Consider the following 21021-nt stretch of genomic DNA (forward strand, 5'->3'; position numbering starts at 1 on the left):
AAATCCCACATACTCATCCAGAAGTCTCTTAAAAGACCCCAGCGAGTTCGCCTCCACCACCGACGGCAGCCGATTCCACTCACTCACCACCCTCTGAGTGAGAAACTTACCCCTAACATCTCCTCTGTACTTGCTTCCCAGCACCTTAAGAACATAAGAAATAGGAGCAGGAGTAGGCCATCTAGCCCTTCGAGCCTGCCCCGCCATTCAATAAGATCATGGCTGATCTGTCGTGGCTCAGTTCCACATTCCCGCCCTCTCCCCATAACCCTTAATCCCCTCACTTATCAAAAACCCATCAACCCACGTCTTAAAAATATTTAGCGAGGCAGCCTCCACCACTTCAACGGGCAGAGAATTCCAGAGATTCTCCACCCTTTGAGTGAAGAAGTTCCTCCTCAACTCCGTTCTAAACCGCCCCCCCCCCCCACTTTATCTTGAGGCTGTGCCCCCTAGTCCTACTGTCCTTTCTGAGCGGGAAGAGTCTCTCCACCTCTATCCTATCCATCCCATTCATCATCTTATACGTCTCAATGAGATCTCCCCTCATTCTTCTAAACTCTAACGAGTACAAGCCTAATCTATTCAGCCTCTCCTCATAGTTCAACCCCCTCAACTCCTGTATCAGCCTAGTAAACCTCCTCTGCACTCCCTCCAAGGCCAAAATATCCTTGCGTAAGTGCGGTGCCCAAAACTGCACACAGTACTCCAGCTGCGGCCTCACCAGTGCCCTACACAGCTGCAGACTCCATTCACTCACCACCCTCTGAGTGGGTAAAAACTTACCCCTAACATCTCCTCTGTACTTGCTCCCCAGCACCTTAAACCTGTGTCCTCTCGTATCGACCATTTCAGCCTCCGAGAATCCACCCTATCTATTCCTCTCAACATCTTATAAACCTCAATCAGGTCACCCCTCAGCCTCCGTCTCTCCAGGGAGAAGAGACCCAGCTCCCTCAACCTATCGTTTCAAAAACATTTAGGTTGTTCCAAGACTACGATGTTACCCATCGATGTTACCCATCGTAGAGGGATATGGGCCAAGTGCAGGCAATTGGGGCTAGTTTAGGAGTTAAAAACAAAATGGACAAGTTGGGCCGAAGGGCCTGTTTCCGTACTTGGAGTCACTATGTCAGCGTGAACAGAGAACAAAGAACAACCCAGCACGGGAAACAGGCCCGTTGGCCCAACGAGCCCACGCCGCCATCTTAACATTGTGAGTCCCCTCTTCCACCCATGACCCTTGTCTATGCTAATGGCGCTCCACATTGGAAACCAGATTGATGTAACTCAACGCAGTGGAATTACACAATAATTCATGCAAACAATTAATTCTGAACAAATTGATTCAACGGGGTAGGACTCCCCTACTTAGCTGTCGACGATTTTCCTGAGTTGATTCAGTTTCCTTGTCCCCGTGGCTAGGATTTCCGATTCCGAATCAGGATCGATTGTCAATCCGATCAGACGCCCCTGAGGTGGGCGAGCGAACCCATACCACCAGACTTGTGCCATTGGCATTGCCAAGTGCCTACTCGCACGCTGATCTGCCCCAGTAATAATCGAGAGGGGTGCGAATTTGGTAAGAGTTAATTCATGATACCCGAGGGGTTTGGAGTGACGGAGTTTGTAGAGCAACTGGCAGACTAGAAGGATATGGACTAAAAGATTTACGATTGAGATGGAGAGAAATATATTTCCTCAACGTAGTGAAAGTTTATGAAAGAAATGGCGGAGGTGATAGTGGATGCCTTGGTGGTTATTTTCCAGACGTCGCTGGATTCCGGGGAAGTGCCGGAAGATTGGAAAGCGGCTAATGTTACGCCGTTGTTTAAGAAGGGTGCCAGGCAAAAGGCGGGGAATTATAGGCCGGTTAGTTTAACGTCTGTGGTAGGTGAAATGTTAGAATCCGTCATCAAGGAGGAAATAGCGAGGCATCTTGAGGGGAACTGCTTGATAGGGCAGACGCAGCACGGTTTCGTTAAAGGGAAGTCGTGTCTGACAAATTTACTGGAGTTCTATGAGGATGTGTCTAGGGCGGTGGATAGAGGAGAGCCGGTGGATGTGGTCTTTCTGGATTTTCAGAAGGCGTTTGATAAGGTGCTGCACAAGAGGTTACTGCAGAAGGTCAGGGGGCATGGAGTTGGGGGTAGGGTGTTAGCGTGGATAGGGGGTTGGTTGTCAAATAGGAGGCAGAGAGTGGGGGTCAATGGGTGCTATTCGGATTGGCGGTTGGTGACTAGTGGAGTGCCCCAGGGGTCGGTGCTGGGGCCTCAGCTATTTACCATTTATATAGATGATCTGGAGGAGGGAACCGAGTGTATGGTGTCGAAATTTGCCGATGACACCAAGGTTGGTGGAACGGCAAATTGTGCGGAGGGTGTGGAGAGTCTGCAGAAGGATCTAGATAGGCTGGGCGAATGGGCCAGGAACTGGCAAATGGAATTTAATGTTGGCAAGAGTGAGGTGGTCCACTTTGGTAGAAATAATGGTAGGAAGGATTATTACTTAAGTGGAGAAAAACTGCAGCAGCCGACGGTGCAGAGGGACCTCGGGGTCCTTGTGCATGAGTCGCAAAAACCCAGCTTGCAGGTGCAGCAGGTGGTCAGGAAGGCGAATGGGATGCTGGCCTTCATAGCGAGGGGGATTGAATATAAAAGTAGGGAGGTCTTGCTGCAGCTGTATAGGGCATTGGTGAGGCCGCAGCTGGAGTACTGTGTGCAGTTTTGGGCGCCGTACTTACGCAAGGATATTTTGGCCTTGGGGGGAGTGCAGAGGAGGTTTTGTAGGCTGATACCGGAGTTGAGGGGGTTGAGCTATGAGGAGAGGCTGAATAAACTAGGCTTGTACTCGTTAGAGTTTAGAAGAATGAGGGGAGATCTCATTGAGACGTATAAGATGATGAATGGGATGGATAGGATAGGGGTGGAGAGACTCTTCCCGCTCAGAAAGGACAGTAGGACTAGGGGGCACAGCCTCAAGATAAAGGGGGGGGGGGCGGTTTAGAACGGAGTTGAGGAGGAACTTCTTCACTCAAAGGGTGGTGAATCTCTGGAATTCTCTGCCCGTTGAAGTGGTGGAGGCTGCCTCGCTCAATATTTTTAAGACGCGGGTTGATGGGTTTTTGATAAGCGAGGGGATTAAGGGTTATGGGGAGAGGGCGGGAATGTGGAACTGAGCCACAACAGATCAGCCATGATCTTATTGAATGGCGGGGCAGGCTCGAAGGGCTAGATGGCCTACTCCTGCTCCTATTTCTTATGTTCTTATGTTCGAAATGAACTAGACAAACGGAGAAATGAGCTTCCATATGGTACATTACGAGGGGCCTCGGGCTTAGGGGAGAGGGGGTTGAGGTATAATTCGGATGTTAGAGGGAGGTTTTTCACCCAGAGGGTTGTGGGGGCCTGGAATGCACTGCCAAGTAGGGTGCTGGAGGCAGGCATGCTAGAGTTGTTTAAGGCTTACCTAGATAGACACATGAGCAGAGTAGAGATGGAGGGGTACAGGAGACTGTTCTAAATAAGGATCAAGAGCCTCAGGACATTCCTGGGAATCAATGGATTCCTTGGGACCGCCCAACGGATTTTATGGCTCACTTGTCTCATACGTTTGAGCTTCTGGGGATCTTCCATAAATGTCTGTATAAGCTGTATATGTTTATTGATGTCTTATTTTACACCCACAGGTGATTCGGTCCGCCTTGTTGTCCAACAAGGGGGATACACGCGGTGGGTCGTGCGAGTTCTGCTCTTGGAAGTTGCTTCGAAGTTGTAAGTTGGAACTTGTTCATCGTAGTGACTAAATGGAACTGGTTTGATTGGGGGGAATACCTCCTTGATTTGTGTACGATTTGGATTATGGTGTACCGCTATCTTGTGGACGAATTTGGCGTAGTGGGCGGGGGGGGGGGGGGGGGGGGGGAGGATTCGCGCCATTAACCCCTCGCTCCGAAAGCTTTGCCCACTCCTGACCTTTGACTGTGATGGTCTGCTGATCGCTCTGCTCCGAGGTGAAGACCAACTCCGACACATCCATGTCAAAGTTGCAGGTGTAATTCCCGCTCTGGTGGCTCTGGATATCCACGATCGTGAAGTTCAGCGATTTATCGTTCTCCGGGATGGCCAGTGACAGCACGGGGCTCCTCTTGCCCACTCTGTACAGAAACATGCGGCTCCCGGCGTAGAAACTGGGAATGTCACACTGGACGGTCACGTTCTCGCCACGCATGAAGACGCTGGGAGAGCGGAACACGGAGATGGCTGGCCTCAGCGGTTGTTCTGGGAATGGAGCAAACACAAAATAAAGGTGGAGATTTCTGAGCAAGATCAACCAAAAAAAAATGAACAAAAACAGCCCGGGAAACAGGCCCTTCGGCCCAACGAGCCCACACCGCCATCTCAACACCACCCTCTCCACCCTTATCTATTGCTTATGGCCATCCACATTGAGGGAAAACTAATTTAGGCACAATTTATTCCTGCCAATCAGCCTAAGAGCACATCTTTGGGGTCTGGGAGGAAACCGGAGCACCCGGAGAAAACCCACGCAAGCACGGGGAGAATGCGCAAACTCCCACAGACACCGGCCCAAATCCATGTGTCTGCACAGCAATCAGTGATAGTCACTGAGCTGTCGTCTTGCCCAGTATCTGGTCCAGTTTAGGCACACACTAACGACATGAAGTACTAGGCCAATCTCGAGCAACCAAGAGCAGCCCCAGTACGACCCATCGCGTGTATGCCCCTCGTTGGACACGAGGTGGACCGACTTAAAACCTGTGAATGAAAAGAGAAAAAACATTATTATCATACTATACCCATTTACATTACCAGGGACGCCCCAATGCTAATGACCCTTATTTAAAACAATCTCCGATATCCACCCATCTCCAATCCACTCATGTGCCTGTCTAAGTTACTCTTAAAGGATTCTAGCGTGTTTGCCTCCACCACCTTACTTGGCAGAGCATTCCATACCCCCACTACCCTCTGTGTGAAAAACCTCCCTCTAATATCTGTGTTGTACCTCTCCCCCCTCACCTTAAGCCCGTGGCTCCTTGTCCTGTGACACTCTATTATAGGAAATAGCTTACCTCTGTTTACTCTATCTATACCCTTCATAATCTTACATACCTCTATTAGATCCCCCCTCAGTCGCCGTCTTTCAAGGGAAAAGAGCCCCAGTTTGTCCAATCTTTCCTCATAACCTTCCATACCAGGCAACATCCTGGTAAACTTCCTCTGCACTCTCTCCAGAGTCTCCACTGAACCAATTGTACTCGTTAGGCTTGCACTCGTTAGAGTTTAGAAGAATGAGGGGAGATCTCATTGAGATGTATAAGATTGTGAATGGGATGGATAGGATAGAGGTGGAGAGACTCTTCCCGCTCAGAAAGGACAGTAGGACTAGGGGGCACAGCCTCAAGATAAAGGGGGGGGGGCGGTTTAGAACGGAGTTGAGGGGGAACTTCTTCACTCAAAGGGTGGTGAATCTCTGGAATTCTCTGCCCGTTGAAGTGGTGGAGGCTGCCTCGCTAAATATTTTTAAGATGCGGGTTGATGGGTTTTTGATAAGAGAGGGGATTAAGGGTTATGGGGAGAGGGCGGGAAAGTGGAACTGAGCAGCGACAGATCAGCCATGATCTTATTGAATGGCGGGGCAGGCTCGAGGGGCTAGATGGCCTACTCCTGCTCCTATTTCTTATGTTCTTATGTTCTTAATTGCATTGAATACCCATTCTGAAGCTACGGGAGCAAACGTGATCTCCCAGTAGGTTTATTCCTAGTCGATCAATCTGGAAACTCAGTTAATGTCCCAGGTTCGAATTCCACCGTGTCAGAAGATGGAATTCGAATCCAAGAAAAAAAAATCTGGGATTGAAAATCTACTGGTGGCCACGGAAATGTCGTTGTTTGTCGTAGAATAAAATCCTCTTATTGTCGAGGGAAGGCAATCAACTTTCCTCATCCGGTTTAGCCTACGTGCGATCCCAGGACCACAACAATATTTGTCTACTCTCAACTGCCCTCCACAACAAACCCTGCGATGCACAGACACGGGCCAAGGGCCGGGACAGGTTGGTTGGGCCGAATGGCCTGTTTGCCGTGATGTGTTGGTCTTGTTTATAAAACCGTACAAGCTACTGGGCAGAACTCGCCCAGAATATTGATGCGGGCCTTCTACCTTTTCCTTAAGGGAAACCCCACATCATTTGGGGCACTTCCGAAACAAGAAAGTTCACCCAGTTCATCACTGGAATGCAGCGATAACATATAGAACATAGAACATAGAACACTACAGCACAAACAGGCCCTTCGGCCCACGAGTTGCGCCGATCACATCAACACCTACCAACCTACAGACCTATCTATAACCCTCAATCTCATTAAACCCCATATACTCATCCAGAAGTCTTTTAAAAGACCCCAGCGAGTTCGCCTCCACCACCACTGACGGCAGCCGATTCCATTCACTCACCACCCTCTGAGAGAAAAACTTACCCCTAACATCACTTCTGAACTTCCCTCCCTGCACCTTAAATCTGTGTTCTCTCGTAGCGACCATTTCAACCCGGGGAAATAGCCTCTGAGAGTCCACCCTATCTATTCCTCTCAACATTTTGTAAACTTCTCTAAGGTCGCCTCTCAACCTTTCGAGAGAAGGTTTAAACGTGCTGGGGCTCTATTCACCGGAATTTGGAACAGGAGGTGATCTCGTTGAAACACACGGATTCGCAAGTGGGCAAATAAGAACATAAGAAATAGGAGCAGGAGTAGGCCATCTAGCCCTTCGAGCCTGCCCCGCCATTCAATAAGATCATGGCTGATCTGTCGTGGCTCAGTTCCACTTTCCCGCACTCTCCCCAGAACCCTTAATCCCCTCTCTTATCAAAAACCCATCAACCCGCGTCTTAAAAATATTTAGCGAGGCAGCCTCCACCACTTCAACGGGCAGAGAATTCCAGAGATTCACCACCCTTTGAGTGAAGAAGTTCCTCCTCAACTCCGTTCTAAACCGCACCCCCCTTTATCTTGAGGCTGTGCCCCCTAGTCCTACTATCCTTTCTGAGCGGGAAGAGTCTCTCCACCTCTATCCTATCCATCCCATTCATCATCTTATACGTCTCAATGAGATCTCCCCTCATTCTTCTAAACTCTAACCAGTACAAGTCTAGTTTATTCAGCTTCTCCTCATAGCTCAACCCCCTCAACTCCGGTATCAGCCTAGTAAACCTCCTCTGCACTCCCTCCAAGGCCAAAATATCCTTGTGTAAGTACGGCGCCCAAAACTGCACACGGTACTCCAGCTGTGGCCTCACCAATGCCCTATACAGCCGCAGCAGGAACTCCCTACTTTTATATTCAATCCCCCTCGCTATGAAGGCCAGCATCCCATTCGCCTTCCTGACCACCTGCTGCACCCGCAGGCTGGGTTTTTGCGACTCATGCACAAGGACCCCGAGGTCCCTCTGCGCTGTTGCCTGCTGCAGTTTTTCGCCACGTAAGTAATAGTCCTTCCTACCATTATTCCTACCAAAGTGGACCACCTCACACTTGCCAACAGTTTCTGATAGCAACGTTTCCCATGTCATTCTACCGTTTCATTCAGTTCCCCATGCAAGGACATGCCAAAGGCTTTTCTCCAATCCATATCAGTCCGCCTTGTTGTCCAACGAGGGTCATACACGCGATGGGTCGCACCAGGGCTGCTCTTGGATGATGTTTCGAGAGTTGCCTAGTACTTCGCAGCGTTAGTGTGTGCTTAAAATGGACCAGATACTGGGCAAGACGACAGCTCAGTGACTATCACTGATGGCTGTGCAGACACATGGATTTGGGCCGGTGTCTGTGGGAGTTTGCGCATTCTCCCCGTGCTTGCGTGGGTTTTCTCCGGGTGCTCCGGTTTCCTCCCACACCCCAAAGATGTGCTCGTAGGCTGATTGGTGTAACAAATTGTCCCTAAATTAGTCTCCCCTCAAACTGGTTTCCGATGCGGAGTGCCATAAGCGTAGACAAAGGTCATGTTTGGAAAAGGGAACTCACAATGTTAAGATGGCGGCGCAGGCTCGTTGGGCGAAAGGGCCTTTTTCCTGCGCTGTGTTGTTCTTTGTCCAATGTTCTTACCTCATCAAAACATTCTAATATTTTCGAATAAAGAGAAATAAACTGTATCAAATTTGTTAACCCTCCCATCCCACTGGCAAATCCATACCGGATAGACCTAATTAAACTCTTTTTTTGGAAATTAGTTATCTCATTCATTCGCTAACTGCTTAGCGACCCACTGATGTAATGTTCTCTGGCCTGCAATTCGCTGTTTCGCTTCTACCAGCCTTCTAAAAGCGGGGAGTGGCGTTCACCGTGGTTTTGCCCTCTTCCACGTCCTCTGTGGCCTGAGGGGGGATGAAACACGGTGTCGGGGGCACTGCGATCCCCCACTTCGCTCCCACAGCAACTGGGTTACGATTGTTCCCGGGTCAGGAGATTTCTCCGACTTTTGTCTCCTCACAATCCCTAAGCCTCCTGACGCCGTATATCGAACTGCCAGATTGGTTGTGTTAAAATTGCCCGTTATGTCTGAAGAAGTGTGGCTTAGTTGGATTGGCCATGCTAAATTGTCTCTGAATACCAAGTGTGCAGTTCAGGAGGATATCAGGGTTACAGGGAAAGGGCAGAGGGGGGCTTGAATGGGACATGGCAAAGCGTGTGGAGGGTGCGGAGAGTCTACAGAAGGATCTAGATAGGCTGGGCGAATGGGCCAGGAAATGGCAAATGGAATTTAATGTTGGCAAGTGCGAGGTGGTCCACTTTGGTAGGAATAATGGTAGGAAGGACTATTACTTACCTGGTGAAAAACTGCAGCAGGCGACGGTGCAGAGGGACCTCGGGGTCCTTGTGCATGAGTCGCAAAAACCCAGCCTGCAGGTGCAGCAGGTGGTCAGGAAGGCGAATGGGATGCTGGCCTTCATAGCGACGGGGATTGAATATAAAAGTAGGGAGGTCTTGCTGCAGCTGTATAGGGCATTGGTGAGGCCACAGCTGGAGTACTGTGTGCAGTTTTGTTTGCCGCACTTACACAAGGATATTTTGGCCTTGGAGGGAGTGCAGAGGAGGTTTACTAGGCTGATTCCGGAGTTGAGGGGGTTGAGCTATGAGGAGAGGCTGAATAAACTAGGCTTGTACTCGTTAGAGTTTAGAAGAATGAGGGGAGATCTCATTGAACGTAGAACATAGAACATTACAGCGCAGAACAGGCCCTTCGGCCCACGATGTTGCGCCAACCAGTTAAAAAAGCAATGACCCTCTAACCTAAACCAATCCCTTTCCATCCATAAACCTATCCACGGATCTATTAAACGCCCCCAAACTAGGCGCATTTACAACTGCAGCAGGCAGGGTATTCCAATCCCTCACCACCCTTTGGGTAAAGAACCTACCCCTGACATCCGTCCTATAACTACCACCCCTTAATTTAAAGCCATGCCCCCTCGTGCTAGCTTTCTCCATCCGAGAAAAAAGGCTATCACTGTCCACCCTATCTAAACCACTAATCATCTTATATGTTACAATAAGATCCCCTCTTAGCCGCCTTCTTTCCAGCGAAAACAACCCCAAATCCCTCAGTCTCTCCTCATAGGACCTCCCCTCCGTACCAGGCAACATCCTGGTAAACCTCCTCTGCACCATCTCCAAAGCCTCCACATCCTTCCTGTAATGTGGGGACCAGAACTGCACACAGTACTCCAAGTGCGGCCGCACCAGAGTTTTGTACAGTTGCAACATGACGCTGCGACTCCGAAATTCAATCCCCCTACCAATAAACGCCAAGACACCGTATGCCTTCTTAACAACCCTATCTACTTGATTCCCAACTTTCAGGGATCTATATACACATACACCTAGATCCCTCTGTTCATCCACACTATTCAGAGTCCTCCCGTTAGCCCTATACTCAACACATCTGTTATTCCTTCCACAGTGAATTACCTCACACTTCTCCGCATTAAACTCCAACCGCCACCTCTCGGCCCAGCTCTGCAACCTGTCCAAGTCTTCCTGCAAACTATGACACCCTTCCTCACAATCTACCACACCTCCGACTTTGGTGTCATCAGCAAATTTACTAATCCACCCAACTATACCCTCATCCAGATCATTAATAAAAATTACAAACAGCAGTGGCCCCAAAACAGATCCCTGAGGCACACCACTCGTAACCGAACTCCATGACGAATATTTACCATCAACCACCACCCTCTGTCTCCTATCTGCTAGCCAATTCCTGATCCAATTTCCTAGATTACCCTCAATCCCATACATCTGCATTTTCTGCAGAAACCTACCATGGTGAACCTTATCAAACGCCTTACTAAAATCCATATATACCACGTCCACTGCCTTACCCCCATCCACCTCTTTGGTCACTTTCTCAAAAAATTCAATAAGGTTAGTAAGGCACGACCTACCCGCCACAAAACCATGCTGACTATCTCCAATCAATTCATTACTCTCCAAATAACTATAAATCCTATCCCGAATATTTTTTTCTAGAACCTTGCCCACAACAGTAGTGAGACTCACCGGTCTTTAATTCCCGGGGAAGTCTCTGTTCCCCTTCTTAAACAATGGGACAACATTCGCTAACCTCCAATCTTCCGGTACTATACCAGAGACCAACGACGACCTGAAGATCAGAGCCAGAGGCTCTGCAATCACTTCTCTTGCCTCCCAGAGGATCCTAGGGTAGATCCCATCCGGACCAGGGGACTTATCGATTTTCAAACCCTCAAGAATATCCAGCACATCCTCCTTATCAACTGTAATACTGCCTATTCTACTCCCCTGCAACCCAGTGTCCTCCTCAGCTATATCCTTGCCCCCTGCGTGAACACCGAAGAGAAATATTGGTTCAATGCCTCTCCAATCTCCTCCGGTTCCACACATAACTTCCCTCTGCTGTCTATAACTGGCCCTAATCTTGCCCTAACCAGCCTTCTGTTCTTGACATACCTATAGAACGCCTTAGGATTCTCCTCAATCCTATCAGCCAAAGTCTTCTCATGTCCTCTTTTAGCCCTTCTTAACTCACTCTTCAACTCCCTCCTAGCCAATCTAAAGTTTTCTAGTGCACTACCCGAGCCCTCAAATCTCATCCGATCATAAGCCTCCTTTTTCTTTTTAACCAACGAATCAACTTTTTTAGTGCACCACGGTTCCCTAGCCCTACCAATTCCTCCTTGCCTGACAGGGACATACCTATCACGGACTCGCAGTAGCTGCTCCTTGAAAAAGCTCCACATTTCGGACGTTCCCAGCCCCTGTAATCTCCTAGTCCAACCTATGCTTCCTAATTCTCTCCTAATGGCCTCATAATTACCCATCCCCCAGCTAAAACTACTGGCCCAAGGTTCATGCCTATCCCTTTCCATCACTAAGGTGAACGTAACCGAATTGTGGTCACTATCACCGAAATGCTCACCAACTTCCAAGTCTAGCACCTGGTCTGGCTCATTTCCCAGCACCAAATCCAATATAGCCTCACCTCTAGTTGGCCTATCTACACACTGACTCAAAAAACCTTCCTGCACGCTTTGTACAAAAACTGACCCCTCTAACGAGCTAGAGCTATAACAATTCCAATCAATATTAGTAAAGTTAAAGTCCCCCATAACAATTACCCTATTACTTTTACTCCTAACCAGGATCGTCTCCGCAATCCTTTCCTCAACCTCTCTAGAACTTTTAAGAGGTCTATAAAAGACTCCCAACAGGGTGACCTCTCCTCTCCTATTTCTAATCTCCGCCCATACTACCTCAACAGACAAGTCCTCATCAAACTTCCTCTCTGACACTGTGATACAATCCCTGACCAATAATGCTACCCCTCCCCCCCCTTCTACCTCCTTCTCTACTCCGACTAAAGCATTTGAACCCCGGAACCTGCAACAACCATTCCTGACCCTGCTCTATTCATGTCTCTGAAATGGCCACAACATCAAAGTCCCAGGTACTGATCCACGCGGCAAGTTCATCCACTTTATTGCGAATACTCCTCGCATTAAAGTATACGCATTTCAAACCCTGCTCCGCCCCACCCCCACGATGCCGTGCATTGCAGTCCCCATCTATGCCCCCCTCACTTTCACCCCCTCTACTCAGGATCCCACCCCCCCTCCGAATCAGTTTAAACCTCCCTGCATAGCCTTTGCAAATTTACCCCCCAGGATATTGGTCCCCCTCTGGTTCAGGTGCAGACCATCACTCTTATAGAGGTCCCACCTTCCCCAGAATGAGCCCCAATTGCTCAAGAACCTGAACCCCTCCCTCCTGCACCAACCCCTCAGCCACGAGTTCAAACTTTCCCTCTCTCTATTCCTCTCTAAACTATCCCGTGGCGCAGGCAAGAGTCCGGAGATAACCATTCTATCAGACTTGGCCTTTAGCTTCCACCCCAACTCCATAAATCTCTTCTTAATATCCCCTTCCCTTAACCTCCCTATGTCATGTGTCCCCACATGAACTATAACTTGGGGTTGATCTCCCTCTCCCCTAAGAGTCCTGAATACCCTTTCCGATACATCCCGGACCCCAGCCCCTGGTAGGCAACACACCAGCCCCGAGTCCCTACCATTACTTCCGACTCTCCTATCCGTCCCCCTAACTGTGGAGTCCCCAATCACGAGGCCCAATCTTTTACATCCCCTAACCACCTGAGCTTTCACACTAGGCTCACCCCCAGAGACCTGCCCCCTTTGGCTATCCCCAGTTGATTCCTCCTCAACTGTAGCCTCCAGGACCGAAAACCTATTTTGGAGGGGAACAGCCCCAGGGGATTGTCCCCCCAACTGCTTCTTTCCCCTCTTCCTGGCAGTGACCCAAGACTCATAGAGACGTATAAGACGATGAATGGGATGGATAGGATAGAGGTGGAGAGACTCTTCCCACTCAGAAAGGACAGTAGGACTAGGGGGCACAGCCTCAAGATAAAGGGGGGGGGGCGGTTTAGAACGGAGTTGAGGAGGAACTTCTTCACTCAAAGGGTGGTGAATCTCTGGAATTCTCTGCCCGTTGAAGTGGTGGAGGCTGCCTCGCTAAATATTTTTAAGATGCGGGTTGATGGGTTTTTGATAAGAGAGGGGATTAAGGGTTATGGGGAGAGGGTGGGAATGTGGAACTGAGCCACGACAGATCAGCCATGATCTTATTGAATGGCGGGGCAGGCTCGAAGGGCAAGATGGCCGACTCCTGCTCCTATTTCTTATGTTTTTATGACACTTTTTTGGACAGTGGGTACGTTCAGACCCCCCTGGCTGTAATGACTGTTCACAGTTTGATCATAGAATCATAGGAACCCTACAGTGCAGAGAGAGGTCCCTCGAGGCCTTCAATCCCATGCAGGCCCTACCCCCGTATCCCTACATATTATACCCACTAATCCCTCTAACCTACACATCCCTGGACACTAAGGGACAATTTAACACGGCCAATCAACCTAACTCGCACATCTTTGGACTGTGGGAGGAAACCGGAGCACCCGGAGGAAACCCACGCAGACACGAGGAGAATGTGCAAACTCTGCAGACAGTGTCCCGAGCTGGGAATCGAACCCAGGTCCCTGGAGCTGTTGAAGCAGCTGTGCTAACCCTCTGTGCTACCGTGCTGCCCTCAGTTCTATAATTCCTGTACAAAATCATATTTTTAAAGGCCTTATTTCTGAAATGCATTGATAAGTGATTAATTCCAGAAAGTTAAATTAATTCAGCGATTATAGAGCCCTACAGCGCAGAAATAGGCCCATCGAGTCTGTACCGAACACAATCCCACCCAGGCCCGACCCCCGTATCCCTACATATTATACCCACTAATCCCTCTAACCTACACATTCGTGGACACGAAGGGACAATGTCTTAACACGGCCAATCGACCTAACTCGCACATCTTTGGAGTGTGGGAGGAAACCGGAGCACCCGGAGGAAACCCACGCAGACACGGGGAGAATGTGCAATCTCTACACAGACAGTGACCCGAGCCGGGAACGGAACCCAGGTCCCTGGAGCTGTGAAACAGTAATGCTAACCCACTGTGCTACCGTGGGTGAACATTTTCCACACCGGAGATTAGGACGCTAATTGGGGAGGAGGATTACGGATGGACAATGTACTCGCTCCTATTCATTTTCCCGACACTTACCTGAGCAGGTGACGTCGGCTTTGAAACCACTGTAGCACATCCCGTCGTTCCAGGACAGCGAATAGCATTTCCACAGCAAGGACTCGGTGCCCAGGCAGTGGACGTGAGTCAGGCGTACGGGCTCGCGTGGTGTGGACAAGCGCTCGCCTCGCGAGGAACTCTTCACAAAACCACAGCCCAGGTGCCTACAGATAACCTGGCCCGCTGCCAGGCTCCAGGTATCTCCACAGACTTTCCCCCAGGTGCCGTTGTAGAAAACCTCCACCGTCCCAGCGCAGTCATTCTCCTTGCCCAGAAGTCGGAGCTGTACATCATCTGTAGGTTCAGTCACAGATACACAAACATTAGGTCCATAGTCACAACCAACACAAGCCACAGCTCACTGCCACTAATATACAATTGGTTAAATTGAGTCTTCTATCTATAGAGTCCCCCTCTGGCATTAGCAATTAGTACCGGAAGTTCCTTCTCCTTTTGATAAGATTTTGTTTGACACAGGGAGGCAGAGAAAAGCAACGACACCAAATTGAGGTCTCTACAAATGGGGTTTCCTGAATGAAGAAAAAAATACCCGAGCAGCAGTAGATCATTGAACTTGTTCCACGACTAATTAAAGTCATGGCTACTCATCGAAATAAATAAAATAAGAACATAAGAAATAGGAGCAGGAGTAGGCCATCTAGCCCTTCAAGTCTGCCCCGCCATTCAATAAGATCATGGCTGATCTGTCGTGGCTCAGTTCCACATTCCCGCCCTCTCCACATAACCCTTAATCCCCTCTCTTATCAAAAACCCATCAACCCGCGTCTTAAAAATATTTAGCGAGGTGGCCTCCACCCCTTCAACGGGCAGAGAATTCCAGAGATTCACCACCCTTTGAGTGAAGAAGTTCCTCCTCAACTCCGTTCTAAACCGCTCCCCCCCCCTTTATCTTGAGGCTGTGCCCCCTAGTCCTACTGTCCTTTCTGAGCGGGAAGAGCCTCTCCACCTCTATCCTATCCATCCCATTCATCATCTTATACGTCTCAATGAGATCTCCCCTCATTCTTCTAAACTCTAACGAGTACAAGCCTAGTTTATTCAGCCTCTCCTCATAGCTCAACCCCCTCAACTCCGGTATCAGCCTAGTAAACCTCCTCTGCACTCCCTCCAAGGCCAAAATATCCTTGCGCAGGTGCGGCGCCCAAAACTGCACACAGTACTCCAGCTGCGGCCTCACCAATGCCCTATACAGCTGCAGCAAGACCTCCCTACTTTTATATTCAATCCCCCTCGCTATGAAGGCCAGCATCCCATTCGCCTTCCTGACCACCTGCTGCACCTGCAAGCTGGGTTTTTGCGACTCATGCACAAGGACCCCGAGGTCCCTCTGCACCGTCGCCTGCTGCAGTTTTTCGCCATGTAAGTAGTAGTTCTTCCTACCATTATTCCTACCAAAGTGGATAACGTCACACTTGCTAACATTGTACTCCATCTGCCAGGTCCTCGCCCATTCGCTCAGCCTATCCAGATCCCTCTGCAGACTCTCCACACCCTCCACACAATTACCCACCTCCATTCGGCCTCCTTTTTGTGAAAGGATATATTGGCCTTGGAGGGAGTGCAGGGGAGGTTTACTCGGCTGATACCGGAGATGAGGGGGTTGGACTATGAAGAGAGACTAAATAGACTGGCTCTGTACTTGTTGGAGTTTTGAAGGCTGAGGGGGGATCTTATAGAGACGTATAAGATGATGAATGGGATGGATAGGGTAGAGGTGGAGAGACTCTTCCCGCTCAGAAAGGACAGTAGGACTAGAGGGCACAGCCTCAAGATAAAGGGGGGGGGGCGGTTTAGAACGGAGTTGAGGAGGAATTTCTTCACTCAAAGGGTGGTGAATCTCTGGAATTCTCTGCCCGTTGAAGTGGTGGAGGCTGCCTCGCTAAATATTTTTAAGTCGCGGGTTGATGGGTTTTTGATAAGAGAGGGGATCAAGGGTTATGGGGAGAGGGCGGGAAAGTGGAACTGAGCCACGACAGATCAGCCATGATCTTATTGAATGGCTGGGCAGGCTCGAAGGGCTAGATGGCCTACTCCTGCTCCTATTTGTTATGTACCTATTCCCCATTTAGCATGGTCCATCCACCCACCGTCCACAGCTTTGTTCGCTCAGGGCCAGTTCATGTACATCAGCTGCACTCCTTCGGAAGGGAACGGGAAATTTATCGCACCCAATCCTGCTAATTTACACATGTTTGGCAGGGAAGTGGTATTTGTTATTGGCCAATCCACCTAACCTGCGCAGCATCGGAAAACAAGACTCCGATTTTACGAGCAAGTCCACCCATCGCTGCCGAAGACAATGAGGAATACCTTTCTGAAAAGCTCGCTGCCCAAGTTTCGGGGTGGCGGTGCTGGTGAAATCAAGGTTAAAGTGTAATTTATCATTGCTAACTCCACACAGCAGTACGGTGGCTCGGACTGTGGCCTCAGGGACGCCGGCTGGTGGACAGAAAGTGCCCATATCGACATCAACGGAGACAAAGTTGAAAAGGCCGAGAGCTTCACATTTTGTTCAGATCACAACCAGCCTATCCTGGTCCCGGAGTAATGGCACCATAGCGAAGGAAGCCCGCCAACACCTCAAAGTTCTCAGGGAAATTGGCTCATCAGCTACGACCGTCACCAACTTTTACAGATACATCATAGAAGTTATCCATTCTCGCTGTATCCAAGCGTGGGATTCCTCCTGCTCTGCCCAAGATTGCAAGCAACTTCAGAATGGAGGGAATGTTTCCAATATCTCACACACATGGGCCTCCCATCCACTGACTCTGTCTATAGTTACATAAGAACATAAGAAATAGGAGCAGAAGTAGGCCATCTAGCCCCTCGAGCCTGCCCTGCCATTCAATAAGATCATGGCTGATCTGAAGTGGATGAGTTCCACTTTCCCACTTTCTCCCCTTAATTCCCCTGCCTATCAGAAACCTATCTACCCGTGACTTAAATATCTTCAGCGAGGTAACCTCCACCACTTCAACGAGCAGAGAATTCCAAAGATTCACCACCTTTTGAGTGAAGAAGTTCCTCCTCAACTCCGTTCTAAACCGCCCCTCCCCCTTTATCTTGAGGCTGGGCCCCCTAGTCCTACTGTCCTTTCTGAGCGGGAAGAGTCTCTCCACCTCTATCCTATCCATCCCATTCATCATCTTATACGTCTCAATGAGATCTCCCCTCATTCTTCTAAACTCTAACGAGTACAAGCCTAGTTTATTTAGCCTCTCCTCATAGCTCAACCCCCTCAACTCCGGAATCAGCCTAGTAAACCTCCTCTGCGCTCCCTCTAATACCAAAATATCCTTGCGTAAGTGCGGCGACCAAAACTGCACACAGTACTCCAGCTACGGCCTCACCAGTGCCCTATACAGCTGCAGCAAGACCTCCCTACTTTTATATTCAATCCCCCTCGCTATGAAGGCCAGCATCCCATTCGCCTTCCTGACCACCTGCTGTACCTGCAGGCTGGGTTTTTGCGACTCATGCACAAGGACCCCGAGGTCCCTCTGCACCGTCGCCTGCTGCAGTTTTTCGCCACATAAGTAATAATCCTTCCTACCATTATTCCTACCAAAGTGGACCACCTCGCACTTGCCAACATTAAATTCCATTTGCCAGTTCCTGGCCCAGTCGCCCAGCCTATCTAGATCCTTCTGCAGACTCTCCACACCCTCTGCGCAATTTGCCGTTCCACCAATCTTGGGGTCATCAGCAAATTTCGACATCATACACTCGGTTCCCTCCTCCAGATCATAAACATTTCCCCCCATTCTTCAACGTCCCAGCTTTCCTGTAACTCTGTGTCGCTACTATTTGTCCCGGTGTCTCCGTATCCCTGAGTCCCGTTGCATGGTGCTCATGTGCCCCATGTCTCTGTCCATCTGTACCCTTGTATACTTGATTCAATTTCTCTCTGTGCCCCTTTGCCCCCTGTGTCCTTTATCTCTGTTTCGTAGTGTTGCTGTCCTGCTGTGTCCCTGCGTTTCTGGGGCAATGTGGCATGGCCTATCTACCAAAACAATGCATAGTTGTAGACACTGAGAGACATTATTCCATGGCAAATTGGCTTATTCTACATAAGTCTGTACCCTACGTACAGCCTCAAGATAAGGAGGGGGACAGTTTAGCTCAGAGTTGAGGAGGAACTTCTTCACTCAAAGGGTGGTGAACCTCTGGAATTCTCTGCCCGTTGAAGTGGTGGAGGCTGCGTCGCTAAATATATTTAAGTCACGGGTTTCTGATAGACAGGGGGATTAAGGGTTATGGGGAGAGGGCGGGAAAGTGGAACTGATCCACAACAGATCAGCCATGAACTTATTGAATGGTGGGGCAGGCTCGAGTGGCAAGATGGCCTACTCCTGCTCCTATTTCTTATGTTCTTAAGTGACAATTGGCCTTCATAGCGAGGGGGATTGAATATACAAGTAGGGAGGTCTTGCTGCGGCTGTATAGGGCATTGGTGAGGCCGCAGCTGGAGTACTGTGTGCAGTTTTGGGCGCCGCACTTACGCAAAGATATTTTGGCCTTGGAGGGAGTGCAGAGGAGGATCACTAGGCTGATGCCGGAGTTGAGGGGGTTGAGCTATGAGGAGAGGCTGAATAAACTAGGCTTGTACTCGTTAGAGTTTAGAAGAATGAGGGGAGATCTCATTGAGACGTATAAGATGATGAATGGGATGGATAGGATATAGGTGGAGAGACTCTTCCCGCTCAGAAAGGACAGTAGGACTAGGGGGCACAGCCTCAAGATAAAGGGGGGGGCGGTTTAGAACGGAGTTGAGGAGGAACTTCTTCACTCAAAGGGTGGTGAATCTCTGGAATTCTCTGCCCGTTGAAGTGGTGGAGGCTGCCTCGCTAAATATTTTTAAGGAGCGGGTTGATGGGTTTTTGATAAGCGAGGGGATTAAGGGTTATGGGGAGAGGGCGGGAAAGTGGAACTGAGCCACGACAGATCAGCCATGATCTTATTGAATGGCGGGGCAGGCTCGAGGGGCTAGATGGCCTACTCCTGCTCCTATTTCTTATGTTCTTAAGCGACAATTGGCTATAATATCTAATTCACTATTCTGCATGTCTTTTGACACTGAGGGGCGCTTTAGAATTGTCACACCGTCTATAATCAGGATAAGTTTGGAGCATCGACCGAGTCAAAGTGCAGACTGGACCAGCCGCAGATATAACTCGTGGGGAACCTTGGGTGTTAACGGGACGATAAATGTTGAGCTGCCTGCTTCGCGATATTCCTCGACACGTCTTCAGTGGAATCTATGTTGGCCAGAGTGGCCCCCAGAGTGACAAACCTTGCACTGTCCGGAATACTGACTGAGAACGCCCGCCCTGCGAAGCCTGCTCTCCGTTTCTCGATGGCGAAGATACACTTACCGTGGACCGTAATGTTCACGACGGTGCTCACCGATGAGTTGACCCAAAGCCTCTGGGAGGAGAAGGCCTGGTACTTGCAGAAGTAACTCCCCTCGTGTTTCTTTTGGAGGTCCGCTATGTTGAATATGACGAAGGGAGACGAGTCGGAGGCCTGGGAGCTGACCACGGTATCTTCGCTATCCCTGTACAGGTAAAACCGGCAGTCCTCAAACTGCTCGGGTGCCTCACACCGAATGGTAACGCTCTGCCCTTGGACAAATACACTCGCCCGTCGACTGAACCCAATTGTGGGGGGCTGAAGGAAATCTGTAAGAACAACAACAATGACCGTCATTGGATATCCTTTCTCTGGAACAAAACCCAGGCACGCGATTAAGGAACAAAGAACAAAAACAGCCCAGGAAACAGGCCCAATGAGTCCACGCTGCCATCTCAACACCACCCTCTCTGCCCATGACCCTTATCTATTATCTTATGGCCATCCCACATCGAGGAAAACTAATTTAGGGACAATTTATTCCTGCCAATCAGCCTAATAGCACATCTTTGGGGTGTGGGAGGAAACCGGAGCACCCGGAGAAAACCCACGCAAGCACGGGGAGAATGCGCAAACTCCCACAGACACCGGCCCAAATCCATGTGTCTGCACAGCAATCAGTGATAGTCACTGAGCTGTCGTCTTGCCCAGTATCTGGTCCAGTTTAGGCACACACTAACGACATGAAGCACTAGGCTAATCTCGAACAACCAAGAGCAGCCCCAGTACGACCCATCGCGTGTATGTCCCTCGTTGGACACGAGGTGGACCGACTTAAAACCTGTGAATTGAAAGAGAAAAACATATTATCATACCACATCCATTTACATTACCAGGGACGCCCCAATGCTAATGACCCTTATTTAAAACAATCTCCTATATCCCTCCATCTCCAACCCACTCATGTGCCTGTCTAAGTTACTCTTAAACAACTCCAGCGTGCCTGCCTCCACCACCTTACTTGGCAGAGCATTCCATACCCCCACTACCCTCTGTGTGAGGATTTTGAGATGTTGTTTTACATTTCATTCCGGGAGCGGCGGAATTTAAATCCAATCGTTGAGTTGAGTTGGGATACCTTCCAATAAATATCAATGATTTTTCTCTACACCTTAGCCATGAATGTAAGACTACATTCTACATATTCTTACTTTATGAATGGTATTCTCTGTCTGTGTGGCGTGCAATAAACATTTTTTTTTTAACCGTAGGCTAGCAGATGTGACAATAATACGTCGATTCGAATGCTAGCTGAGGGATGGTGAAGGAATCAGCCATTAATGAGGCTTGTAAAACAAACACAACACATCTTCCTGTCTCACTCTCTCTGTCTCCCTGTCTATCTCTCTCTCTCCCTCTCCCCCTCCACATG

The 21021-nt window shown here is 49.4% G+C and overlaps 1 protein-coding gene across 1 annotated transcript in view; it reads right to left on the reverse strand.

The window, feature by feature from the left end:
* The window catches only part of LOC145338612 (scavenger receptor cysteine-rich type 1 protein M130-like), a 70049-nt gene that overhangs the window by 38679 nt on the left and 10349 nt on the right, over positions 1 to 21021 (reverse strand). The window contains exons 5-8 of the mRNA XM_080182991.1: positions 19436 to 19918; positions 16545 to 16673; positions 14193 to 14507; positions 3975 to 4280 (exon numbers count right to left, since the gene is read on the reverse strand). Coding sequence (XP_080039117.1) covers positions 3975 to 4280; positions 14193 to 14507; positions 16545 to 16673; positions 19436 to 19918 — 1233 coding nt within the window. The remainder of the gene's footprint in view (positions 1 to 3974; positions 4281 to 14192; positions 14508 to 16544; positions 16674 to 19435; positions 19919 to 21021) is intronic.

The sequence above is a fragment of the Carcharhinus amblyrhynchos genome, unplaced genomic scaffold (genome assembly GCF_965287045.1).
Source record: "Carcharhinus amblyrhynchos unplaced genomic scaffold, sCarAmb.v2.hapA chromosome_108, whole genome shotgun sequence".
In the NCBI taxonomy this organism is placed as follows: domain Eukaryota; kingdom Metazoa; phylum Chordata; class Chondrichthyes; order Carcharhiniformes; family Carcharhinidae; genus Carcharhinus; species Carcharhinus amblyrhynchos.